At 37.7% G+C, this 24,372-nt stretch overlaps 1 protein-coding gene across 4 annotated transcripts in view; it reads right to left on the bottom strand.

Annotated features, from left to right (window-relative positions):
• Positions 1 to 24,372, bottom strand: part of MOCOS (molybdenum cofactor sulfurase) — a 222,401-nt gene that overhangs the window by 187,038 nt on the left and 10,991 nt on the right. For all 4 annotated transcript variants that reach the window (XM_061449066.1, XM_061449065.1, XM_061449068.1 and 1 more), the window contains exon 2: positions 1,056 to 1,145. In XM_061449066.1, coding sequence (XP_061305050.1) covers positions 1,056 to 1,145 — 90 coding nt within the window. The remainder of the gene's footprint in view (positions 1 to 1,055; positions 1,146 to 24,372) is intronic.

The raw sequence follows: 24,372 nt of genomic DNA, 5'->3' as shown, positions 1-24,372 counted from the left end.
TGCTCCGGGTATCAGGAAGCACAAGATAGACACAAAACTAGCAAAAAAGACACATAGCCCATAGATAGTAACACAGTAAGAAATCTTGATTTCTTCAGTAGGACTAGTAACAGAATATATAGATAATACTGAACAGCATATATTTTTTCTGGTTCAGCATGTATCACTCTAATGTAACTTGTTTCATATAGTAACAGTATTTCCTAAACAATGGATGCTGCTGCCTTTGTATGAAAGCACATTCAGTGTGTGGTTCTTAGCTCATAGACTCAGAATACCAGGCTGGATGGGACCACAAGGATCATCTGGTCCAACCTTTCTTTGCAAAAGCTAGATAATAATGTTAGAAAGAGATGAAAGGTTTAAGTAGAGGATCTAGGGACAAAGTACTTATAGATGGTGCTAAAGTGTCCACATTCACAGCTGCAATAGCTAAATCTATACCAAGATACTACACAATTCTGTAGATATTTTTGCTCACTTTTTAAAGTACAAGATTGCTTTGGCAATACACATCCTTTTTGTGATTATGCACATCAGTCTAATAGTCTGGGAGAGGTATAGCACCTATTCCCTGCACCAATTCACTTGGCATCTTTTAGCTAAGCTTCCTTCTGTACTAAGCCACAGTATAAGCTCCCTGTGATGACTCTCATTGAGAAGAGGGTGGTTCTGGATTCTGGTCCTTTCATAAGAAATTAGTTTTGTTGCATTTTCTGTGGGGGGAGAAAAAAAAAAAGACTGAACAAAGAGTTCTCAGAGCTACGTTGTATTTGTTTACCCCAGCAGGGTCCCCTAACCCCTGGGCAGCCGAGTTATGCTCCCTTTGATTTTTCTTATTCACCAATACAGACACGTCCTTGACCACCAAAGAGCAAAGCCAAGGGTAATGTAAAGGAACTATGACTTCTTTACAGAATCACTGGTCTTCCAAGTGCTCTGTAGCAGCATTAAAATACCCACAGAAGTACTCTTCCAACAATTCAAGAGGCACGGTTTTGATCTATTTAGATGGAAACTTGAGAAGACTGATGGGAACCCTGTTTTGCACTTACCATAAACATTATTTCTGAGGTCATCAGTAAAAGCTTTAAGTAAACTCTCTGGGAAAAGTGCTGAACCAGCATGGTCAAGGTAGGTAATTCCTAAAATAAAAATAAAATTAATAGATTCATTTTTTTTTAAATATTTAATTCCAATTTCTCTCACAGAATACATTTTGAAGGGCATCATCCAAACACCCCTAGCAAAGTACACCACTCAAAAAGTCAATTTCCCTAAACTTCCTGGGGTATGACATTTCTCTGCCTGAGGCTTAGAGGTCTCTACAGCTCTAAAAAACTGTTTCTCAAATACATTCCAATAGTCAAGAAAGGCACATTTTATTCATTAACATTAAAGAAAAAAAGGATACAATAGAGCCTGACATTTCAATTGCACCTTTAGAACTTTTAATTGAAACCAAAATATTTTAAGAGGTCCTTCCTTTCATGTTTAGATTACACATTCATTGGAAGAAAAAAAATCTTGTTGTTCTGCCTCTATAAGACTAAGTGATCTATTGTCTTCAGCCATAGTATTTTTTTAGTCCTAGGCACTAATTATGAAAACTATGATTACCACTATGGTAATAATTATTATTAATAACAACAACAGTAGTGTTGTCTCCTTGAGGACAAATGAATCAACTCTCTCAAGAACTGACAAGGCTTAAATCATGCATGAAACCAACAGACAGGACTAGTTTAAGTTTTGATAGATTTAAATATTTCTTGCCACTCTGCTGCACTTAACATTCAATTCATTTTTAAAATCTCCTTTTATATTATTAAGCTATTGCAAAACTTTTAAATAAATGCTTATTGGAAATGAAGGCTTTCTCATGTTTGGTCATTTTAGATTTCCTAATCTTTAGCAATTATTCTTCCATTTCTCCAGTGTGTTTCATGCCCTTTATTAGTTTTTTCATTTCACTTACCTTAAGTATTTCAACCTATTTCAAATTTTAATAATGATGAATATGATTAAGATTAGAATTTATTAAGTATTTTAAAGGCTTTCCCTTTCCAAAGGGATTTAAAACTGAGTTAAGCTTTAAACGAGAAGCCCTGGTACTTGGAACTACACATTATTATATATTATGCTGCTGTAGCAGTGATTCAGTTGGTAAAAATGTGAGGCAGTGCTAATGATAAAACCAATCATGGTTGAAATGCAGGGGGTTTGAAGGGACAGACACATACTGCATCATGGCAGGAGACAGCCCTGTCCAGCACAGCAGCATGTCCTTTGCCAGAAAGGGGACACCAGCAAAGGGACAGCCACTCTTCCTCCATCAAGCCATATGCTCACCAAGGCTGTCCTGAGACCAGGGCCTGCCATGCAGCTAATGGCTTGGCACAAAATTCTGCCATGAGGTGGAGTTGAAGCGGGAGTAACAGCAACGAACACCAACACCAGGGCCCAGCTCAATGGCTATAAACAACCCAGGGTCACTGGTTACAGCTGGAAGAGTTGGGAAAGGCAGGCTTAGAGTTGAGAAAGGGAAGAGGCAGCTCTGAGCAACAGATAGGGCAGAAAGACTGCTGTACCGAAGGCAATAATCCCAGTTAACACTCTTTCTCAACAAAGCCCACAGAGATGCCATTTGGCTCATTAGCTCTTATGGGCACCACAAGCACAATCTCATGATGCTCCTCCAAAGGCAGATAACCACTGTTTTGGGATACCTCCAGGCCTATGGAAGTTGGGGCTGGAAGGATCAGTCAATGAGTTTGACAGCATTGACATGATAACACAACTACAGCACGAGTGAAAACTAAACACCTGGCTGAGGCTTCTCAAACACAAACCATTCAGTGACAAGGGGATGGGCACTTTCCATACTGATTGACACTCCTGTGAGGCAATGGGGACTAAGAGAGCTTTAGCTAAAGGCTCCCTGAAGTGGTTTTTCAATTTTGGTTTGTTACATAACTCCTTATGAAGGACAATATTTCAGTTCTGTGAAATGGAGGTAAAATAAGCAGGTGGTCATTTTTTAAATTCTTCCTATGGGTATATGACTTCAAAAATATGGGGGGACATCTGGCTGAGGAAGGAAAAAATACTGATTCTTAAACTTTTATTTTATCTTTAATGCTGCTGTTTAATTGGAAATGGAGAACAGCATTTAATGCCCTCTCTCCACTGTCCCCCAAAAAGAAATAGGCTCTCTTATAATTTGAGACTGTGCTGAAACAAATATCTTTATTGCTATTGCACTTTCATTCAGTAGGCTTTTTTCTTACTTATTTCAAAAAAACTATTGTTTTCAAAGGAAAGAAAAAAACGCGGCACATGCATAACACTGTCAAAGAACATTAATAACATTCATTGTGCTTTTCCCCTAGTTTAATAACATTTGCTATTTTAACTTTATTGAATGCACATTAACCAAAGAGATTTGTCAGTATATACAGAATAATACAATTCTCCCTGGTTCACTGTGGTATTTAGTATATATGCTGTCAGCAATATGAAATTATACTGTTTACGGGAAGTAACAGGGGAAAGAAAATATAATATGATCTACCAAGAAAATTAAAATGAAAATCCATCAGGACGTCACTTTGTTGCTCAGGGAAAATGTAAAATTAACTTTTAGTTTAATTTACATACCATTATGTTTGGAATATGTAACTGACTTCATTGATCTAGTAATATACCAACTATTTGATAAAATCACATTTCAGAAGCAGGTTTTTTTATAGGAGTATCGAAAACCATTCAGTGTGTCGGCATTAGTTATGGAAAGTTATTCAACAAGAGTATTGGTTCATAAGCTGTAATATTCATATGCTAATATTCTTGCAGATTAATTTTACATGGAGAACTCTTTGGAAATGAACGCAGGCCAGTCGGTGTTGCTGAAGAAAACCCCAGCCCAGCTTTCTGTTCTCTTTCTGTGCTACAATTCACCTCTTAATAAAGCATCTGCCATCTCTGTGTGGCTGCCTTGGCTCTTTGTAAATCTTCATGACTGCATGTACACATAGGGCCTTAGAAATGCCAGGGGACCATTCAGTTTAACTAAACATTTCTATCTCTTAATGAAAAAAGATAATGATAATTTAATTTGGAGCATTTTAAAATCAGAGTTTAAGACCAGGAGAGAACAGTCAACTGTACATAGTCTGACTGCCTGCAAAACATGCAAGGCAAAAAGAAACTACTGGGAAAATAAAAGAAACTACTACCTTTTGGAACTGAAATATCTGCTTCTGACAAAAACACACTTTCATAAAAGGTGACTCCACCTGACTTTGAAGAAATTTGAAGACGTCGTTGGTGAGCTGAGAGTAGAACAAAGTGGTTACATCCTTATTAAATCTTTTAGTAATTATTAAACTATTTATATGCCTACCATCAAGAGGATTGTCTAGATGGGGAGGAGCACAGAGGGGCCACGGAAGCACTTCCTGCAACGGCCTCACAGCAGATAAGAGTACGCTTTCTCCCTCTTCACACCCCGCCTGTAAACCCATGCAGGCCGGCTGATTACAGGCTGACAGTTTCCTTGCCAAAAGTTTCATAAGGAAAAATGAAAAATGCAGTTTACAATGCAACAACTGTACAGTGTTGTGAATTTTGATTGGAGGATATAATTACAATTCAGTAGGATTATAGCACAATATTACTTGGAAAGTAGATACAGCCAATGCCCTAGGGAGATAGTATATGTCTTAAGTACAGCAATATTAACAAAACCAGTATGAAATAGATTGTATGAAAACAAGCTGAAGGCAAAATAAAGCGTTATCTGTCACAAGATAAACATGAGATTTTCATACACCAGAACTCTAGAAGCAAAAGAACAAGTAAGTGACAAAACAGGGAGAAGAGGGGTCTACACAAAATAGGGAGAAAAGGGGTCTACAGAAGTTGTAGACAAGAGCGATATCATTTGGACAAGCAGTGAGCTTTTAACAGGTAGTATCACATCAGGAACCTCTGGTCATTTTAGTCATCCAAGTCAGATACCCTTTATAGAGGCAGCTCCCTTTTTCCATCGACTGCATAAGAACTTAGCTACTCCCAGAGATGTTCTTAAATTAAATGTCAAAAATAGCTTTAGCTATGTAATACATATAACCTTTATAAAAGTGCCTGAAATCCCAGAATGATACAGGGCATGATATGCCCACACAGTGGACAGACAGCAGACAGATAAGGATTCTGGTTCTGTAAGCCCATTGATGAAGTACATTGAAAGAAAAAAAAGAAGTCCTTCTAATACAGCTTGAGATTTACTTTTATTGGATATTTTCTGGATTAAACATTTAATGAATATTGTTATCTGTACTTTCAGTTCCTGTTTGGCATCAATTTAGACAAAAGCTATCTAAACCAGAGTATGTTTTATATAATAATGTGCCTCTCACCTAAACACTCCTGCTCTGCTAGACAAGATTTTCCTTGCTTAGGGGCAAGGAACTCTTCAAATGACCACAAAAGCATAGGCATGGACAAGGCCATAGTGTCCAAGCCTGAACAGTTAATATGCAGTTAAGGAGACACTGCTCCTGAGCATGATTTAACTTAGTTGCTACAGGCCTGGTGAATAATGCAGCGATCAGCCTGCAGCTATGGGGTGCATTCTGCTTCCCACTGCCAGTCCACTGAGTTCATTAATTGAAGCAATCACAGCTTGACCAGACTGCCAAATGCTGATCCATACTGGACTGCGAACAACCTGGGTAATGGTATTAATATTTTAAGGGCCACTAACAAGTTACTGAGTTCTGTGGGAAAATAGTGTTTAATGAATGCATTTTAGTGTTTGACTTGAAGGACTGATTACAAAAAAGCAAAACATGAAATGTGCAATTAAATTTATCCATAATAGGTTCCCATTATTTTTTCCACGTTATTAGCTTCCATTATTTGCTCTCATTGCATTATTACCTACAGCAAAGCCAACAGAACATTGAAATAGTTTACAGTCGATACCGTACACCCTCTTTGTTTGCTGTACTCCTCAGCAGGGACGTACTGACTCCATAAAAGCCGTTTAGGTGGCTAGGGTTATTCCAGTAAGCATTGGAGCTATTTTAGGAACACGAGCCCCTACTTGCAGCTCACAGTTTACAGCTTGCTGATATTGAGGCCTATGTGAGTGGAAAATAAAGCAGGATTTCACATTTATTGAGAAGTTACATCCAAACCTATGAAACGTATCTTTCACAGCTACGAAAATAAAATTGCATGCCTTCAAATTTCATCACTTGAAAGCTCCTGTGCTAAATGAGACCACATTTGTCCATTTGGCTTACCTGTAGGACATTGCTTTATTCAGTGCCCACTTTTTGCTTACTGGGTCGTGATTAAATATTGACTATAGTCAGTAATGTTATTTCCACAGATACTAATGGGTTGTGTGAGACCAGCTGGTGCCTTACTTATAGGCATGAATCAGAGGTACCTCAGCTACATGTGAATAACATACTGCAGCCTACTGTCTCATCTCCTTTGGATGAAATATAAATCACAAGTGATTCATATTTACGCAAGTCTTTAAACAACTGTAACTCACCCAAACTGAAACTAGCTTTCATACCTCCCTAGTGAAGACACTGCCATCTTTCAGTTTCCTTTTTTTTTTTTATTTTTCTCTGATGCAATTAATCAAACAAAAGAAGACATGAAAAACAACATTTTCCCTGTTCTTCTATAACTGGAAAGTACTTTTGTTGATTTTGCTGAAGCTTTCACAGAAACATTTGTTTTTTGAGAAGCAAAGAGGTACTCGGAATTTCCACCGGAGAAGAAAACATGATGGCAAAAGGTGATGTTTAAGGAATCTTAATAATAATTGTTTATAATAGCAGTCATTAGATAAATGTTCTAGTAGAATTTTCCTGCTCTACTTTTCTTCCCATTCTTCCCATAAAACAGCCACAGGCTTACAACAACATACCATGATAACGTTTGAAACTGACTTTTCTATTCAGTTCTATTTCTTTCTCTGTGACCTGAATTAATTGGATTCACATAAAATCTAGGACAAATTAGTGACTGTAAATATTCACTGCAAAATACATCAAATGAAATGTGCAGTGATGTATAGGAAGCATTTTAAAAGATTTTATGGTTTCCAAAAACACAGAAGACAAACTAAGTTCAAAATAAAAGAAAACTGAAAAGTAACCCTTTTCTTCCCCTTTCCCTTAAAACTCATTTTGCTACACAGAAATACTCAAATCACTATGAGCTCCTGGGAGCTAGAGGCTTGGGTTCAACATGCAACCATAGCAATAATTAAACACCTGCATGAGAACTGGTAAATGCAACAAATACTGAATGACAGGCAGCAAAAAGTCAGTTAACCCAATTGTTGAGACCCTACAGAAGTACTTCCCAGCCATCATTTCTTCCTGATGACAAGAAGAGGTGTAATGCCTTGTTTGGAAAAGGCAACAGTACCTCCTTCTGCTGGCTTTTTCTGGCAAAGAGAAGATGCTGCTGCTGCAAACCAGTAGTAGTTATTTTCTAGTGGAGCCTCTTCACATACGGTTCCCCACAGACAATTACTTAATTTACTGATAGCATCCAGCAAACAGTCCATTGCCAGGAACAGATAGTGAAGATCAGTTTCAAGGATATGCAACAAATAAAAGTTTCCCTTCAGCATGAATTTGGACTATCTGTCAGAGACAAACATGCAAAACCAACGAACCGTATTACAAGTAGAAACTGGATGTAAATTCAAAGACTACAAAATCAAGAGTGTGAGGACTGCTGGCCAAAACCCCACTCTTGCAAGATGAGAAGTCAGAAGATTATCCTGGCCCACAGTAGGCTGTCCTTTGTTACAACTGGTAAATACACTCATCAAACAAGCTATGTATTGTGGGAATTTAATTTTAATGACACAGAAGAAGTGAGATTTTATTAGGGAGATAGTAAGCATGCATGAAAACCAAGGTATAGGCTTTTCCAGTGCATACGTATTGGCTTAATCTAAACGTTATTCCACCATAAAATCTTTTGGCACTAATTCCCCCCACAGCAAGCCAGTTTAAATTTTACTTTGTAGTAACTTGATCCAAAGCTGTTACCACAAGTGAAACTTATTCAACTATAAACAGACCAATCTATATGATAAGATTATGCTCAATTGCTTTACCTTTACTGAATTTCACAGATTGTATTAAAGACATCAATAATACAACTCATTAAATAAATTTATTTCTTTTTTTTGGATTTTTTTAAAAATGAGAATTATTTGGTAATTTTTTTCAGGACTGACTGTAATTTCCTAATACCTTCACAAACAGTGCAATACTTCAGTACAAAAAAAAGAAAAAAGTCTCACTCAAAAAAAAATCTAACAGACACAAACACATTTATGTCAATAAATCAATAGGAAGGTAATTATATATTGGCATAAAAGTTCTGTTAATACCCTATTATATTTGACCTAAATTAGTTTCTACAGCTTTTTTCCCCTTTATTAAGTGTTTTCCCAAGCATAAATTCAAAGCCTTTAACTGCCATTTCCAGGAATGTGCTAAGAATGAAAAAGTACATTTAACAAAAAATAATGTTATAGCAAACCACAGTTTTTAATCCAGTATGACAACTGCAGAGGTTTGTTAACTAGTTCTGACAAAAGTAAGAAAACACCAGCTTCCTAATGACTAGGCCTGAATGCAGCAGTATGTGAGAGAAATCCTACCTAACACATTCCTGCTTTTAACAGGAATAACAGCATGTAGCTTCCAACTACTGCATTTTTTTTAACTTCTCTGATGTCCAGCATGTTACAGCTTACTAAACGAAAACTAACAATCACTTGTGCTGTTGGCACAAGTACATAATGTCCCTCTTTCTAAGGAACTGTCAATATGAGGCACAACTTTTGGAAGTTTGCTCTTTGAATATGACTTTCAACAACAAAAAACTACTGCTGGATACTGCTCTACAGATGTTTAAGAGGAGGAGTTTGTGGCTCTTCAAGAGATGTTACCTTGTGTTGGGTACAGACATTAGCATTTTAGAGATCAGGTTCTCTGACATCTGAAGGGCTGCAATGGGACAAAAAGTCTTTTCCAAGGTCCAGTGAATCAAAAGGAGCCCAAGCCAAGTCTAATTGAGTTTCCAGCTGGACTACAGGGAATAACCAGAGCAAAACTTTACCTTCAGGTCACAGAGACCTCACCTCTGAGGAAGAGAAGCAATCTCCATTCAAACATAAGAATGTGCACCAAGGTCTGATTCGAAGCCTTTGAATTAATTATGAGGCTCTGCTGAACTCTGTATGAGTTAAACCATTAACAAATCCACTATAATCAGCAGTTCCTAAACATACAGCAATGATTACCTTTTTGATTCCAGACCATATTAAAACCATGAGTTATGATCCACACAGAATCTTAAATGACCTTTGAAATGAGTGAAATACTTCTTTCTTGAATAAGAAATACCAGGCCTCTCATATTACTATCTCCTCAAACAATGCCTACAGCACATCTTCAGTCTCTGGGGTATGCACGCATCCTCTCAAAGTCCAGGCATCAATTAAAAAAGTGCAGCATTTTAAATAATTTATTAAAATTGTATTATATCATAAATAAAGAGAACATTTATTAATAATAAAAATGTTATTTTTAATAATTTTAAAATTTACAAAAGGAGTAGGAGGGCTATAATAACATAAGCAACAGCAATGGAATCTGAAAATGACATAAATCAGCTTACTTAGAGTCAGTTACATCAAAGAAAGGATTACTCTAGAAGCGCATCCAGGTGACTGTTTCCTCCAAGCATATATTATACAACTTTATTTATAAATATGCACAAATATGCCTGTGTATGTAGTACTGAGATGGGTATACAAATACATGCATGTAAGTATTCCCTAAGAGGATAATTAGTGTTTTCATGTTGCTTCTTGTAGCAGAACATAAGAAAAGCAGATGTGAATCTGGAGACTTCCCTTACAGCTCTTTTCCACTTTCTCTTCTCTACCGCTTCTCTAACTGTATATTTTGGTACTTTTGGCAAAGTGATAACCTAGAAGCCATCACATCTGCTTTCAGTCTCATTTAAATTAACATCTCAAAATTAACATCTACAGAACAGCATCAACACTCAACAAAAACAATGCAAACTTTTGGTAACATACCAAAGTTGTGGGTTTTTGTCAAGGCTTGGCTTCTTTTGTTAAAGATACTTCATCTTAAGTGCCCCTTCCCTCTAACCCAAATAGGACAGACCAAAAAAAAAAGGTATCTAAAATATCCACATTAACCACAGTGACTGGTGGGTATCTTTGAAGACAGGCAAGCTTCTAACTTGAATAAATTTGCATTCACTAGAGAATTCCAGTACAGGGAACTGAGTTCTAGTGCTGAGTTCAATGCAAGTCCATTCAGTCAACTACTCTTCCCCTTTGCAACTTAACTTGGTTAATGAGGATGCTTTGTATTTAAATAAAAATAGGATTTGGGGCACCTGTGAAGTTAATCCAATTTATGCTAGTACTAAGAGACTACAAATATATGAGTATCATAAATCCAATAAAAGACAGACACTACTGATATAAATGAACAGAATTTCATGTTTGAGATTCCAGTGGATACTTTTGCCTACAAAAATGGGTCTCTGCATTTGCTCCTTTTTTTTTTCTTATAGACCCAGCAATGAAGCAATTACAACTTTATCCCAATTTTGTATCCATACACCAAAAGAATATTTTGCTGTGCTTCGCTAAATCATGGTATAATTCCTCTCAATTAAAGGGCTTCTTTCAATACTAACGACATTAGAAATGAAAGAGAATTATAATTTCAACATAAATTATTCAAAGTACTAAATACAAATGGCCTCATTAACACTAGACTAGCTTTGAGAATGAATAAAAAAGGTTGTGTATGAAAAACAAATATTTCAGTTACCCTAATCTCTGAACTCTGAGTTTAAAAACCACAACTCTGTCAGAATACCAGCTATTGCATATTGTCTCAATGCAGATGAGAAAATGTTATGCATTTAAAAATCAAGGTCTTCCCCCACAAATTGTATAATCTTGCTACATTTTAATAAATGACAATACCAGACACAACATTCATAAAACATATCTTACTCAGTTTATGACACAAGATACTTTTAAATACTATCTATGTAAACCCACACATAGGATACTCTGCCTCCAGAACTTACTACAGGATTGGATACTGAGTTTGAGTACCATTTTCATATCCACAGCCTCCATAATTATGATAACCACACTGAAGTACTGGAGTTGTAAGAGTTCCCCACCTATGATAAAGTTTGGTCGTTCTCTATAGACCACTTTCCCCAGCACTGTACAAAACACAAGATTGTTGAATACACCTATTCTTACATGGGCAAAGGATGTCAGGTGGGAAGTAGAGAGTTATGCAAGCTAAGAAATTCAGGAATTGAATCTGTAGCAGAAAGTGAGGATGGAGAGGAACTGTAAGTGAGGTGAACATTATTTGTGACAATGAGTGATCAAATTAATAATAGTATTATTATAAATGGAAAATAGTAATTTGCTAATATTTCAGAGCTAATTTCTGTAGTGTTCATTTTCAACTACTTCTCAGACTTGCTAGTCTAAAAACCTAACTAGAAGTAACATGATAGAATACTACTGGGTTTCTGTAATCCACTCTAATTATATCCTGAAAATTTCTCCTTTTTTGTTCAATTTGTGTTTGAGGGCATAATACTACCATATTCCCCCAAATCATGTATGTTTAAGGTAACAGTAGTGTGTTTGGTTCTTATCATCTGCATTTTAAAGGTACTTATTTGTCATTAAGATGGAATTACTTTGTAATTCCCATTTATTTCTAGCAAAACTCCACAATCATTTTTCACTAAAAGGATCACCCCGGAAATCTAAAAATGAAACACCTAAACATATAAAAACCACCTTCTGAAACAGCAAAGGTTCCTAGTGGAGCACAGAAAAACCAAGGTGCAGATCAGGGGGTTGGAAAATTAAAGGGAAAATATTATAACTAAGCAAAGGAAGCACAAAAATCAAGTTGTTTAAATAAAAAATTTTAAAATCAGTATGTTAGGGTGTCCTCATTTGTGTCCTTAGTTAGAGTTAAGTTAATCAAGAAAGACCTGATTTTCAAACAATTGCAAGATCACATTCATTTTAAATGTGGTTCAGTCAGATGTCTCAATCTGCCCCACCACCTTTCAAATCAGAGTATCCAAAACTCAAACAGTTAAGGGGAGGAGGGTTGGAGAAATTTTGGTCAGACTGTTCCAATCCAGTAACACAAAGAATGCATCTAACTCTGCATGGAATTGGTTCTACATGTTTCACTTCAGATCCATTCACTTCTAAGAACTGCCCTCCAAATGTCTTCTACAAATACCAAAATGGGAATGATTCCCCCCCACCAGCAAACTACAGCCTTTCCTTTCCCAGCTTCTGCTGACAGAGGGACAGAAGAAAGACATTAAGTGTAAATTTTTCCCCATGCCCATGACATGCCTTTTTTCTGCCTACCCTCTTTCCAATTTGAGATACTTTTATTTCCTTCTGCTAAGAAAGGTTACTGTTAAGCACTTCATGTTCTCACCACAGTGAGACTAAAAATTCCTAAAAAAACATTTATTTATATTTATTTACATTTTTATATATACCCACTGTAATGACTGTTCAGTGGAAAGGCAATAAGAAACAATCAGTTTTGATAGGAATAGGTTCTTCCTTATATGATTTTTTTCTCTAGTGTTTCATTTTTTCTTATAGCATATTCCTGTCTACAAGCTGGAAACCCTAACCGATATATATCCTGAGACTATACGCATTCAACTAGACTGCTGTTTTCTTCTGAGTTATTCCACAAGGAACACATAGTGCAGTAGATTCAATGCATGCAACGCTGGCTGGAACCCATTTACATTAAGAGCTTAAACAGTAAAGTTTCTCGTTGCATTCAGATATTTCTTAATACAGAGAAATTAAATCTACAGCAAAAAAAAAAAAAGTAGATGCAAGACTAGAAAGATCTCATGTTGATAGATTATTTAAAAAAAAAAAAGTATAAAAAATAATCTCTTATTCTAAAAGAAAAAACAAGAGAGCTCTCATATCCCACTCCTCATATTTGGAAGCTTTTAGTAACTATATTACAAATACCAATTTTACTCAATTTTATCAACAAACAGAAAGTTTATCAGGCATCTGAAAAAAGTGACATCTAGCCAAAGGTAGGTTTTCACCTCTAACTTCCCAAAGACCGCTCATTAGTTCTACATATAACAGTGAAATACAAAAAACTGAAAGAGATCATTGAAAATTAACTGTTATTTGATTAGTTTAGTATATAATCACATTTCCACCACTAGAGTGGAAGGAAACTGAAGCAAAAGTGACTGATATTAGACAATGGATGTACCCACAAGGTATCTAATGTTCAGATTTGAAGATCTGATCAGACACTTTTGGAAACATGACAGCTGTCATGAGATTATTTGGTACTCCTTCCTCCACTTCAGTGTCACTGAAGTTTATCCAGGAAGCTCTGCAGTGTAATCCTCTCACCACTTTACAAGTACACCTATCCTTCTCTGTACTTGCAGAAATGGAAGAAAAACTGATTAAAGTTCTAATGGTAACAGCTATTTAATCTCTCAGGAGCTGTCACGCTCAGTGATGCAAAGCTCAGAGAATCGACTGAATGCCTTCAAACAAGCATTACCCACTGAACTCTGCAACAGTCCACACATTCAAAGGAACAGGGGTTTTCATAATTTTTCTTTAATGGGTAGCTTCAGCCCCCATGAGCTACAAAGTTGGGTTTACCTTTCATTAGCATTAGAGCTAATCAGAATATAAATATTCTGATAAAAGTAGGTGGTTTTAAATTTGACATTTGGGTGGCAGGCAGGGGAAGGTTTCTCCCAACTCTTGAAAAATACCAGATGGAAAGGAAACTCAGTAAAAGTCACTAGGATTTACACTTTTTCATCAGTCACAAAGTACTCAACTTCATATCATACTATTACAGACTTCTAAGAATAACGTAGAGCGTGAGTTATAAGAGGGAGAAATAGATGGCTTCAGCCCTCAGAAAGCATTTCACTGGACTAGTCCCACCCTCTGTGCAAACTGATATTGAAAAACAGCAGGTGGAGGGAGGGTTTGTTTTTATACAGCCTGCAACTCAAGGAAGGTTCCTATGGTGCCACAGGAAGGCTTTGTCTTCTGTCCCTACATCTCTCCCAGCAGGCCAGATGAAGCCAGGGCCACAGTAGCCCTAACTAGAGGATAGTCCTGGATGCACAACCCTGTGGTGCAGTGATGCTTTCTGTGCTCTGCAGATGAGCTTCACCAATCCTGGACATAAGGCAGCTCCTAACAAAATCATCATTACTTCCTTCTTCACTCCCAGAACTCTGGTTTCTTTCCAAGCAGTAGTTTATACCCAAAGATCACATTAAATTCTATTTTCTAACCCAACCACCTAGGCTTCTACAGAAAAATGGAAAGTTTAAAAGTAAACTTGACAATGAGCTATGAAAGTTATTATTGAAATAGCTGTCTGTGACATGAAAAAGGAATATTAAGCTTACTCTTTACCCCAGACATCTGCTTCTTTTCCCTTCTTCATACCACACATCTGCCTTCAGCTCAGTGTTTTATTGACACTGGAGAGGCTTTAAAGAATGTGATTGAAGTAAGAATCTCAACTCATGATCAACCATTCTCAAGGAAAGCATTTCACAGTATCAAATCCTAAATTGTAGCTATGATTAAAAAAAAAAAGAAAAGGGAATAAAAGGCTGCTTCCAAAGTAATAGATTTCCTTTATGCTGGATTTACAGTTTCAGTGTTTTGTTCATAGGAGAATTACTTCAATGCACAGTATACCTTCAGCACTGTAGAGCCATTAGATGCGTATGAGTACATCAATAGCTGCTATTCTAATTAATGAAAAGCTGAATTTCCACAGAAATCCAAAATTAGAGCCTTCACTCTGCAGAAGAAAAACAAATTATTCATTTTTTAATTGTTTAGGGAAGTTATTCTGTTACTCAGGAACTGACCCTGAAGGACAAAGAGCAAATAAAGCTGCTAGCACCATGACTTTTTTACCAAATTCCACCTTAGAAAAGTTTCACCTGAGCATGAATCTGGAATATTTTCACTAAACTCTGCAATTCATTTCCCCCCAAAAATGACAGATTTATAGCTATGGTTTCAACAAAACCTATATCAAAGATAGCTTCTGAGAAGTGGGGAGAGTGGGAGCAGAGAGAGCAGAGAGAGCAAATTAAAATGGCTTTTCAACCAATACACAGCAAGTGATTTTCCCATTACAAGTGTCATAGTTTTTCTCCCTTCTATATTTCTGCTCTTGGTGAGTTTGAAGAGATAATAAGACAGTTCACTGATGAAACATTAACTGGACAGTTAACAGTCTTTAAAACAGAAGGCTTAATTTCATTACCAGTAAAAAACAGGGCAAGGTGCGGTGGGATGACCCTGGCTGGATGCCAGGTGCCCACCGAAGCATCTCTATCACTCCTCTGTTCAGCTGGACAAGGGAGAGAACATGTAACAAAGGGCTTATGGATCAAGGTAGGAATAGGAAGAGATCATTCACCAATTGCCATCACAGGCAAAACAGACTCAACTCAGGGAAATTAATTTATTACCAAATCAAATTGGAGTAGGAGAAATAAAACCAAATCTTAAAAACACCTTCCCTCCCCAATCCTCACTTCTTCCCAGGCTTAACTTCACTCCTGAGTTCTCTACCTCCTTCCCTCCAGCATCACAGGGATACAGGAAATGGGAGTTGTGGTCAGCTCACCCCACATTGTCTCTGCCTTTCCTTCCTTCTCAGGGGAGGACTCCTTACACTCTTCCCCTGCTCCAGTTAACTTCTAATAAATTTAAATGGCATATGTTTTTCTTCACTTATACAACTATTACATTATTTCCCTTTTAGAACCGCAACCAGTCATCCTGCATTTGTACTATTAAGTTTTTTCAGCAGCATGGCAGCTGTTGCTAAACATCTCAGCTAAGGTGATAAAGAGGACAATTATCATATTGCTACACTTCATGACCACCTTCCAGGATATGTTGCTTCTCAGGTATTCACATTCTTAAAAGAATGCATTTAAAAGCTGTTATCACTAATCAAGTGTTTTGTTTGTCCGTGAACACAAACTCTATGATTAAGTAAAAATGTAGTGCAATAATCTATGTACAGTTTTGTCTGAACATCAATTCAGCCAGCTTCCTAGCTACTCAACGCTAGTGAGTTCATGTGTGGGAGAAAGTAGTATGTCAACAGGTGGCAGAGGCTCCTTTTCTGTGCAGTCTTTAATTATACTTCATTCAGTCCATCGGGTAAGGAGTTCTTGCAGGTTAATCACTTCTGTTTGTCTGCTTTTATCCAGTCTTATGAGAAGGCAACATGCATTATCAAAGCAAATTGTCCATCACAACTGAGATCAGACAGGGTATTAAGAGGAATCTTCCATTCCACTCACTGGGTTTACACATTCCTAAATTAATTAAACCTGTAAAAAACGTTTTCCTTGCATGTGGTGAACCAAAGACAATGGCAGATATTTAAAAAGTTGCATATTGCCAGAGCAGCTCAGTAACATTTTGTTTTGTGACGATTCTAATTGTTTACATTATAATAAATTAGAGGCAGATACACAAATAATAAAAACGTGACTCTCAGTCAGATGTTTAATAAGTTACTCGATAACTTACACTCCTTAACAAGTTACTTGGAAAATGAATGGCACAGAAGATGAGCAGTGTATTTTACTCAACAGCAATACAAAGTCCTTTTCTCTTAAAGAAAGGCAACATATGTTTGTACCCATTACTGATACCATCAGTTCCAAACTACTGAATTATGACATAATTAATGCACTGTTGGCATACATATAAAAATGTGAAAATCCTGGCCATCAATGTCTTCCTCAGGAAGAAATTACAGGACAAAATTTCTGATGATCACAGAATCAGCTAGGCTGGAAAAGACCATCAAGATCATCAAGTCCAACCATTACCCCCAGCACTGACAAGTCCACCACTAAACTATGTTACTGAGGGCATCTACGGGCACACAGGCCAGGATGTTCTTGGCCTTTTTGGCTGTCTGGACACAAGCTGCTCATGTCCAGCAGTCATCAATAAGCAACCGCAGGTCCTTTTCCATGAGCAGCTTCCCAGCCACTCTTCCCTAAGCCTGGAGCATTGCAGGGGGCTTTTGGGGCCCAAATGCAGGACCCAGCACTTTACCTTGTTGACCTCATACCGTTGGCCACAGCCCATCAATCCAGCCTGTCCAAATCCCTCTGCAGAGCCTTCCTACCCTCCAGCAGATCAACACTCCTACCCAACTTGGTGTTGTCCACAAATTTACTGAGCATGCCCTCAATCCCCTCATCCAGATCTTCAGTGAAGATATTAAACAACAAGGGTCTTAACACTGAGCCCTGAGGGACAGCACTACTGACCAGTCACCAACTAGATGGGATACCATTTACCACTACTCTTTGGACTCAGTCATCCAGCCAGTTTCCAACCCAGTGAAGAATCCATATACCCAGGCCATGAGCAGGCAGTGTCTCCAGGCAAACACTGTGGGAAACAGTGTCAAATGCTCTACTGAATTCCAAATACACAAAGTCCACAGCTTTTTCCTCATCAACTTTATCATCAAGGGAGATCAGGTTCATCCAGCAGGATCTGCCCTTCATGAACTGATGCTGACTGGGCCTGAGCCCTCCGTTTTCTTGCACATGCTTTATGACCTCACTTAGGATCATCTGTTCCATGACTTTCTCTACCAACACCTGTCCTGCTCATAAGTTTGTAAACAGCAGTGATATTTGGTGTTTAATATTACATTAATGAAATAAATTCACACAACATTAATTCAATTAATGAATATTTGCTCAAATGAGCTTCCTGTTCTCTTTCCAAATTTTAATTTAGGACATTATTCTGCATATTGCCAGAGGAAGTAAGCTTAGTTGTGCAATTGTCCTTCCTCAGCTAACCATGTCACCAAAAGATCACATTCTTGGGTATCTCTCTCTTTTAAGAAGACCATAAGCGACAAATAAATCTTGCCCAGTCATGTTTTTAGCTTTCTTTTAAAAGAATTTTTGATCCTGTTACTCCAGGAAATAACATGAATGAGCACAGAAACTACATCTTTTTCACTTTTCTTGTAAAAGGCATATTCCCCTGGCTCCTACAAGAAAGGAATGAGTCAGTACAATCCTAAAAGCACAAAGGGAGAAATAAAATAGTAGGAAGGGAAAGATTTCTCTCACATAGACATGTCTTCCCATTTTATATGGGCACTTCACATACCAGGAAAAAAATGTGTCTTAACACTATACCGCGTGACACTCTCACAGCAGCTGCCTCCCTGGGGTCACATCACAGAATCACAGAATCATTAGGGTTGGAAAGGACTTCTGTAGATCATTCTGTCACATCATATGCACCTGGCAGTCCATTGCTTCTATACAGCAGGACAGAAGGTGAAGGGGTAAAGAGCATCACAGCACTGGGTCTAACCAGGCTGCTACAAATACTGCCAGGGGTGTTAACAACTTGCCTCATTAGCAACGAAACTAATTAAGTGTGACATTTCACTCCTTTGTGGCCTGTCTTTATGCCTTCCTGCCTTACTATACCCATGTTTCCCCATAACACTGGCATTCCTTTCCCACATCTTCAGTTCTTGATATCATCTTTTTCATAATACCTCCAGAAAATCACATCTCCTCCTAACAAACATGACAGGAACCAGCCTGTGATTCTCAAAATGCACACATGGTAACACTATCAGCATGATTAAATTTGGAAGAGAAAAAAAAAATACACCAAGCTGATATATCCTTATGAAAACGTCATTTATTTATTTAATTTTAGTTCTGTTTTAAAGTTAGGGCAAGTATAAAAATTAAAAAACAAACAAGCAAAACCAAACAACAACAGCAAACCATAACCAAACCCAAAACAAACAAACCCCACCTTACTAGAACTTAGCGTCACATAAAGGAGAATATCTGCATTGATGGCTTGAGCCAAGATAACCTATTATAAAAAGCCTAAGACATTTGGTTGCTCACCATACTACTTCCTAAGTATCATCTATGAGTTAAACATCCCACTAACCTCCGTGCTCTGCAAATATATTGTGCTGTCTAGCCATTTATCAGTCTCTCATATCAGTGCTTTTCATTATGCAGTATGGTCTTCTTGAGTTCAATGACAGTCTTTTCACACTCAAATGATGTCTCTGCAGAATCTCTCCGATACCAAGTATGCAATGAATCAAGCTGATCAGAAAAAACAGACCTCTCACCTCTCTGTTTATCTTTTTGTCCTTAAACTGAGAGTACCCTTGAATTCTGGTGAGCAGATCAGATATGGGAATTGCTACCATAACATGTAATGGAAATTTCAAGAGCATCACAGGGTAAGTTCTGATGCCGCCGAGGAAATTCCAATATACGTGAAGGGAAATAAGAAGCAGATCACATCTGCCTGAAAATTTACATCTACTCTTTAATTAATAAAATTATATTTCATATTAAAAAAAACAAGCCAAACCAAGTCAGATATACACCATAAGGAAATATACAGAAAAAAATGGAGAAGAAATCAATACACGTTTCACATACAGCAACATCGTAGCAACAGAGAACAAACAGGAGAATCTAAGAGGAAGCAAAGGTGACAGAAGGAAGACAGCACCACTGATGCAGTATTTTGTAGGAATAAGATTTTGGTCCATTTCCAATTTTTGAGTAAGAGATAAGAAAGCATCTTGTGCTTTTCTAAATAAAATATTTGCCTGCCTCAATGCCTTCATACACTAATACACTTCTTGTGCAGACATTAATTTTAAAGATAATGTATCTTTTAATTACTCATCCCTGGCAGTGTTCAAGACCAGGTTGGACGAAGCCTTGGGTGATATGGTTTAGTGTGAGGTGTCCCTGCCCATGGCAGGGGGGTTGGAACTAGATGATCTTAAGGTCCTTTCCAAACCTAACTATTCTATGATTCTATGAATTAAAAGTGCATTTTTTTTTTCTTTAATGGGTGGCTGATACCCTGCAACATCTATGAAGTTCCATAAAGTTTCTTTCCAAATCTTTTTTCTTTTTTTTTTTAATATCTACATGCTGATTTAAAAAAAATCTAATGTCTACAGCTATTTCCTGCTGTACGAACCTAGTCTTAACTGATCAACTATTTATTTCTAAGATACACCTGAAAATTATGAGTTTGTCAACTGTATCACGTTTATAGGGTTTAGTACTTTGCTTTTTTGCTCTACATTTCTGCATTCAAGAGTTTTAAATGTCTTGCACTTCGTGACACAGGCGATTGCAGAGCCAGTGTAATGGTGCGGTGAACATCTTTATATGGGTACTACAACAGTTACCTCTATGTTACTTTAACAGTTGCTTCTATAAAGGCAGAGAAAAACATCTGAAACTAACACACAGTTGATGTTAACTGTGTTTGGTACCAAATCACTTTATGTTCCACGCACGTTTCCTCTTTAATATCAATTCTTTCTATAATAGCTTATTTAGATAAGTACTGCTGGCTTGAAATCGACGGGAAGCATTAAGGCTTTAAATGAGCATTTAGGTTGGTTTTTACAAAACAATTGTCATATGGTTATGCAGTTACACTTTCCATACCACAGCTGCTTCTTATGATACCTTCCCCACACAAAAAAAGGAACTTCCCAGATGTCTTCTAGGATTTTAAACTGTCCACCAGCAGCCTACTTCAATAAATATAATTTCTTTTGCTTCCTTTTCCCCCCCAAGTAAAAATAATAATAAAAAAGTGTTTCATAAAATGAAATTTTGTTGTAACAGAGGGGCTTCAGGAGACAGGAGCAGGTTACCAGCCAGAGATCTCAAAGTGGTAGACAGGAGCTCTCAGCTTTAGACACCAAAATGAGAGGTTTAGAAAATTTCTTCTCTGTTCATGATGAGAGAGAGATGAGGTAACTCAGTGAGACTTACTCTCCAGCACTACTAGCAGCTCTTCTAGCTACTCAGAATCTTGCAAAGAGACAACAAAAGCAGCCTCACCCTTCCCCTACACATTGCATTTATTGCCTTTGCATAGGAGATGTAAGCACTGGATTAACATATGAAATATCTGCAAGTGGGTGAAATCATTTTACCTTTCCAGGAAATGCTGTCTCTCCCAGGAATGTAGCTGCCTAGCTTAATTCTGCCAGCAATGGGTGGGAAGGCTTTAGGGAACTCACAATCAAGTATTGTACCTGACCATAAAATGGTACATGCTTACTTCTGGTTCAGTGTAGACCTTAGACAACAATCAATCGAAACAAACTTATCCCTCATTTTCAAACTGCTTTATAAATAGCATGATGAGACTAATATTGCTAAATTGCTCAAAGAACAGCGTTGCTCAAAGAACCTAAATGTAAAAGGTTTTACTGAACACAGCACTTAATTTTCAAGAAAAAGAAAAAACAGATTAAAAAAAAAGCTTCATCTAGAGATAAAAATAATTAATAATTAGGAAATCAGCAGAAGATAACATAAACAAGCAGAAGTAGAATACAGCTACTAGATCAAACAACAAAGTCTTAAAAAAAATGCAAAACCTTCAAATCTCTGTAGATGTAAAAAAGATGTAAAAAAAAAAGAAAATCAAATTACGTTAGAATACAAAAATCAGTATTCTTTTTTTTTTTTTTCAGAAAAGGAAAAATCCCTCAGACACAAGGCTGGTAAAACTTCTGGTTTGACAAAGCAAGGAAACTGGCATAACAGTAGAGAAACTGAGGTCATGCCTATGTTTGCTGTTAAGAGATGAACATAAGTCTTCAGCTTGGAGTACACTCCTCTTCACAGGTTTCATGAAATGTGAGCATTGGCTACCTATCAACAAAATTACTCTGAGCTGACATACCAAAATGCATTTCCTACTCCTGAAATTCAGCCAAAACACCAGGTTACCCCAAACGTGACAAAACAGATAGGCTTTTCTGTTCTCAGAAGACAGATCTTTGCTAGCTGAGCCACTGAGGACTAATTGAAGTGCACGGAGAAGACTTGCTTTTCCCATTCTCCTACTTACGGGAAAGTCTCCATGCAAATAAATATCAGCAATGTAAGTGAAAAGTTTTATTTATCTGTAAGGTCAGATCCAATACTGAGCTATTCCTTACCTGAACAGAATACACTGTCATACCAGTGACCAGTTCATGGAACATCATTTGAGTTTCAAAGAAACAAAGGCTGATTCTCTTAGTCAAAGCTTAATCTGCCTTTCTTTTTTGTTTAACAGGAAAGCTACATTATTATTGTCAGTTGTATGTAATCACACATATCACAAATATTCATACAACTAAAGTAACACATGATTTGCCAAATTACTCTTGCTGAAGTATGGGACAGTGATAGATTTGAAATTAAATGTGACAGTGCCTTTTGCCTCTGTTAAAGACTATCTTCAGATAGTCAGCAGGCCTTAAAGAATATGTGATCACTAATACGCACTGATTTTTATTTGGGGGATGGGTATCCACTGCTTATCACTCTTGGAAAGCTCCCGCTGAAATGGACACAACTATCTGAGCTGAGAATATTGGCACACAACCGAAACTGGAAAGGTATCTTGGGATTAAATGCTGCATTGAAAATCACATGCCAGCTTTTTCTTTTTTAAAACCACAATACAAACTGAAGCTGATTTTTTATTTCCTATGATAAATATCACAGAAGCACATTCATTCCTATTACTTAACAACAGAACCTATAACCTCCCGCTGATTTCTTTATCCATTTCTAAAGCACAATTTACAGTCCTACATTGCAGATAAGGGTGTGCTGCTCACAAGATTAAAGTCAAGGTCACATATTGTGCATACGCTGCTGCCTGTGAAACAGGGATCCATTTCACAGACTCCACATATATTTTTAGAAGGGGCTGCTCTAGCCACCGGCTAACAGCCCTTGAATTACAAAAGTAAAGATAAACTTTGGTTTAAAAGGTGAAATGTAAGGCTTCTGTGACAAAAAAGACAGACCCCTGCTGATTCAAGGAAGTAAAGTAGTTCCTCTTATCCCTTCCCAAAACCTGAAGGGAAAATCTCCAACACACATATTGAGAGACTAACTTTACTTCTGATGGAGCCAAGAGTGAAACTCCTGCAGACTTTGATAAGACCACCAGTAGACCACCTCTGAAAAATCCTAGCTTTATAGTATGTCCAGCAACTGGTGTTCCCTACAAGCATCTGTAGTACCTTCTCAACAGATACTTGTGCAATTATTCACACTAGAGCTATAACAAGAGCACAAGCCCCATGCAAGTAAAGGTTTATAACACAGAAAAGGTTTCTGAATTCCCCAGAGAACACCATTTGCACAAGATGTCCTTGGCAGATGCCACCAAATATGAGGAAGAAGTAATTACATTGATAAGCAATAATTATTATTATCACATGCTCCTCATACAAAGATGACACTTCCAAAATTGAGCATTAGGCTTAACTCATGGGGGGAGAGGGACTCTAAAAAATTCTGTTCACATAAAAAGTGAGATGCAATATCTGGATTTTTATCCAACTTTAACCACAGAATCATAGAATAGTTAGGGTTGGAAAGGACCTTAAGATCATCTAGTTCCAACCCCCTGCCATGGGCAGGGACACCTCACACTAAACCATATCACCCAAGGCTCTGTCCAACCTGGCCTTGAACACTGCCAAGGATGGAGCATCCGCAACTTCCTTGGGCAATCCATTCCAGTGCTTCACCAGCTCCCCTGTCTAAGTTTGAACCCATTACCCCTTGTCCTGTCACTACAGTCCCTAATGAAGAGTCCCTCCCCAGCACCCTTAAAGGCCCCCTTCAGATACTGGAAGGCCGCTATGAGGTCTCCACACAGCCTTCTCTTCTCCAGGCTGAACAGCTCCAACTTCCTCAGCCTGTCTTCACACGGGAGGTGCTCCAGTCCCCTGATCATCCTCGTGGCCCTTCTCTGGACTTGTTCCAACAGTTCCATGTCCTTTTTATGTTAAGGACACCACAACTGCACACAATACTCCAAGTGAGGTCTCAGAGCAGGGTAGAGGGGCAGGACCTGCTGGTCGCGTTCCTTTTGATGCAGCCCAGGCTACGGTTGGTTTCTGGGCTGTGAGCACACACTGAAACCGGCTCATGTTCATTTTCTCATCAACCAACACCCCCAGGTCCTTCTCCACAGGACTGCTCTGAATCTCTTCTCTGCCCAGCCTGTAGCTGTGCCTGGGATTGCTCCGACCCAGG

Source organism: Pezoporus flaviventris, unplaced genomic scaffold (genome assembly GCF_033815535.1).
Source record: "Pezoporus flaviventris isolate CSIRO_AGI_PZ_B2104156 unplaced genomic scaffold, CSIRO_AGI_Pfla_v1 ptg000007l, whole genome shotgun sequence".
Lineage (NCBI taxonomy): Eukaryota > Metazoa > Chordata > Aves > Psittaciformes > Psittacidae > Pezoporus > Pezoporus flaviventris.
The sequence above is the reverse complement of the archived record's forward strand: the minus strand, read 5'-3'. Positions and strand labels throughout refer to the sequence as shown.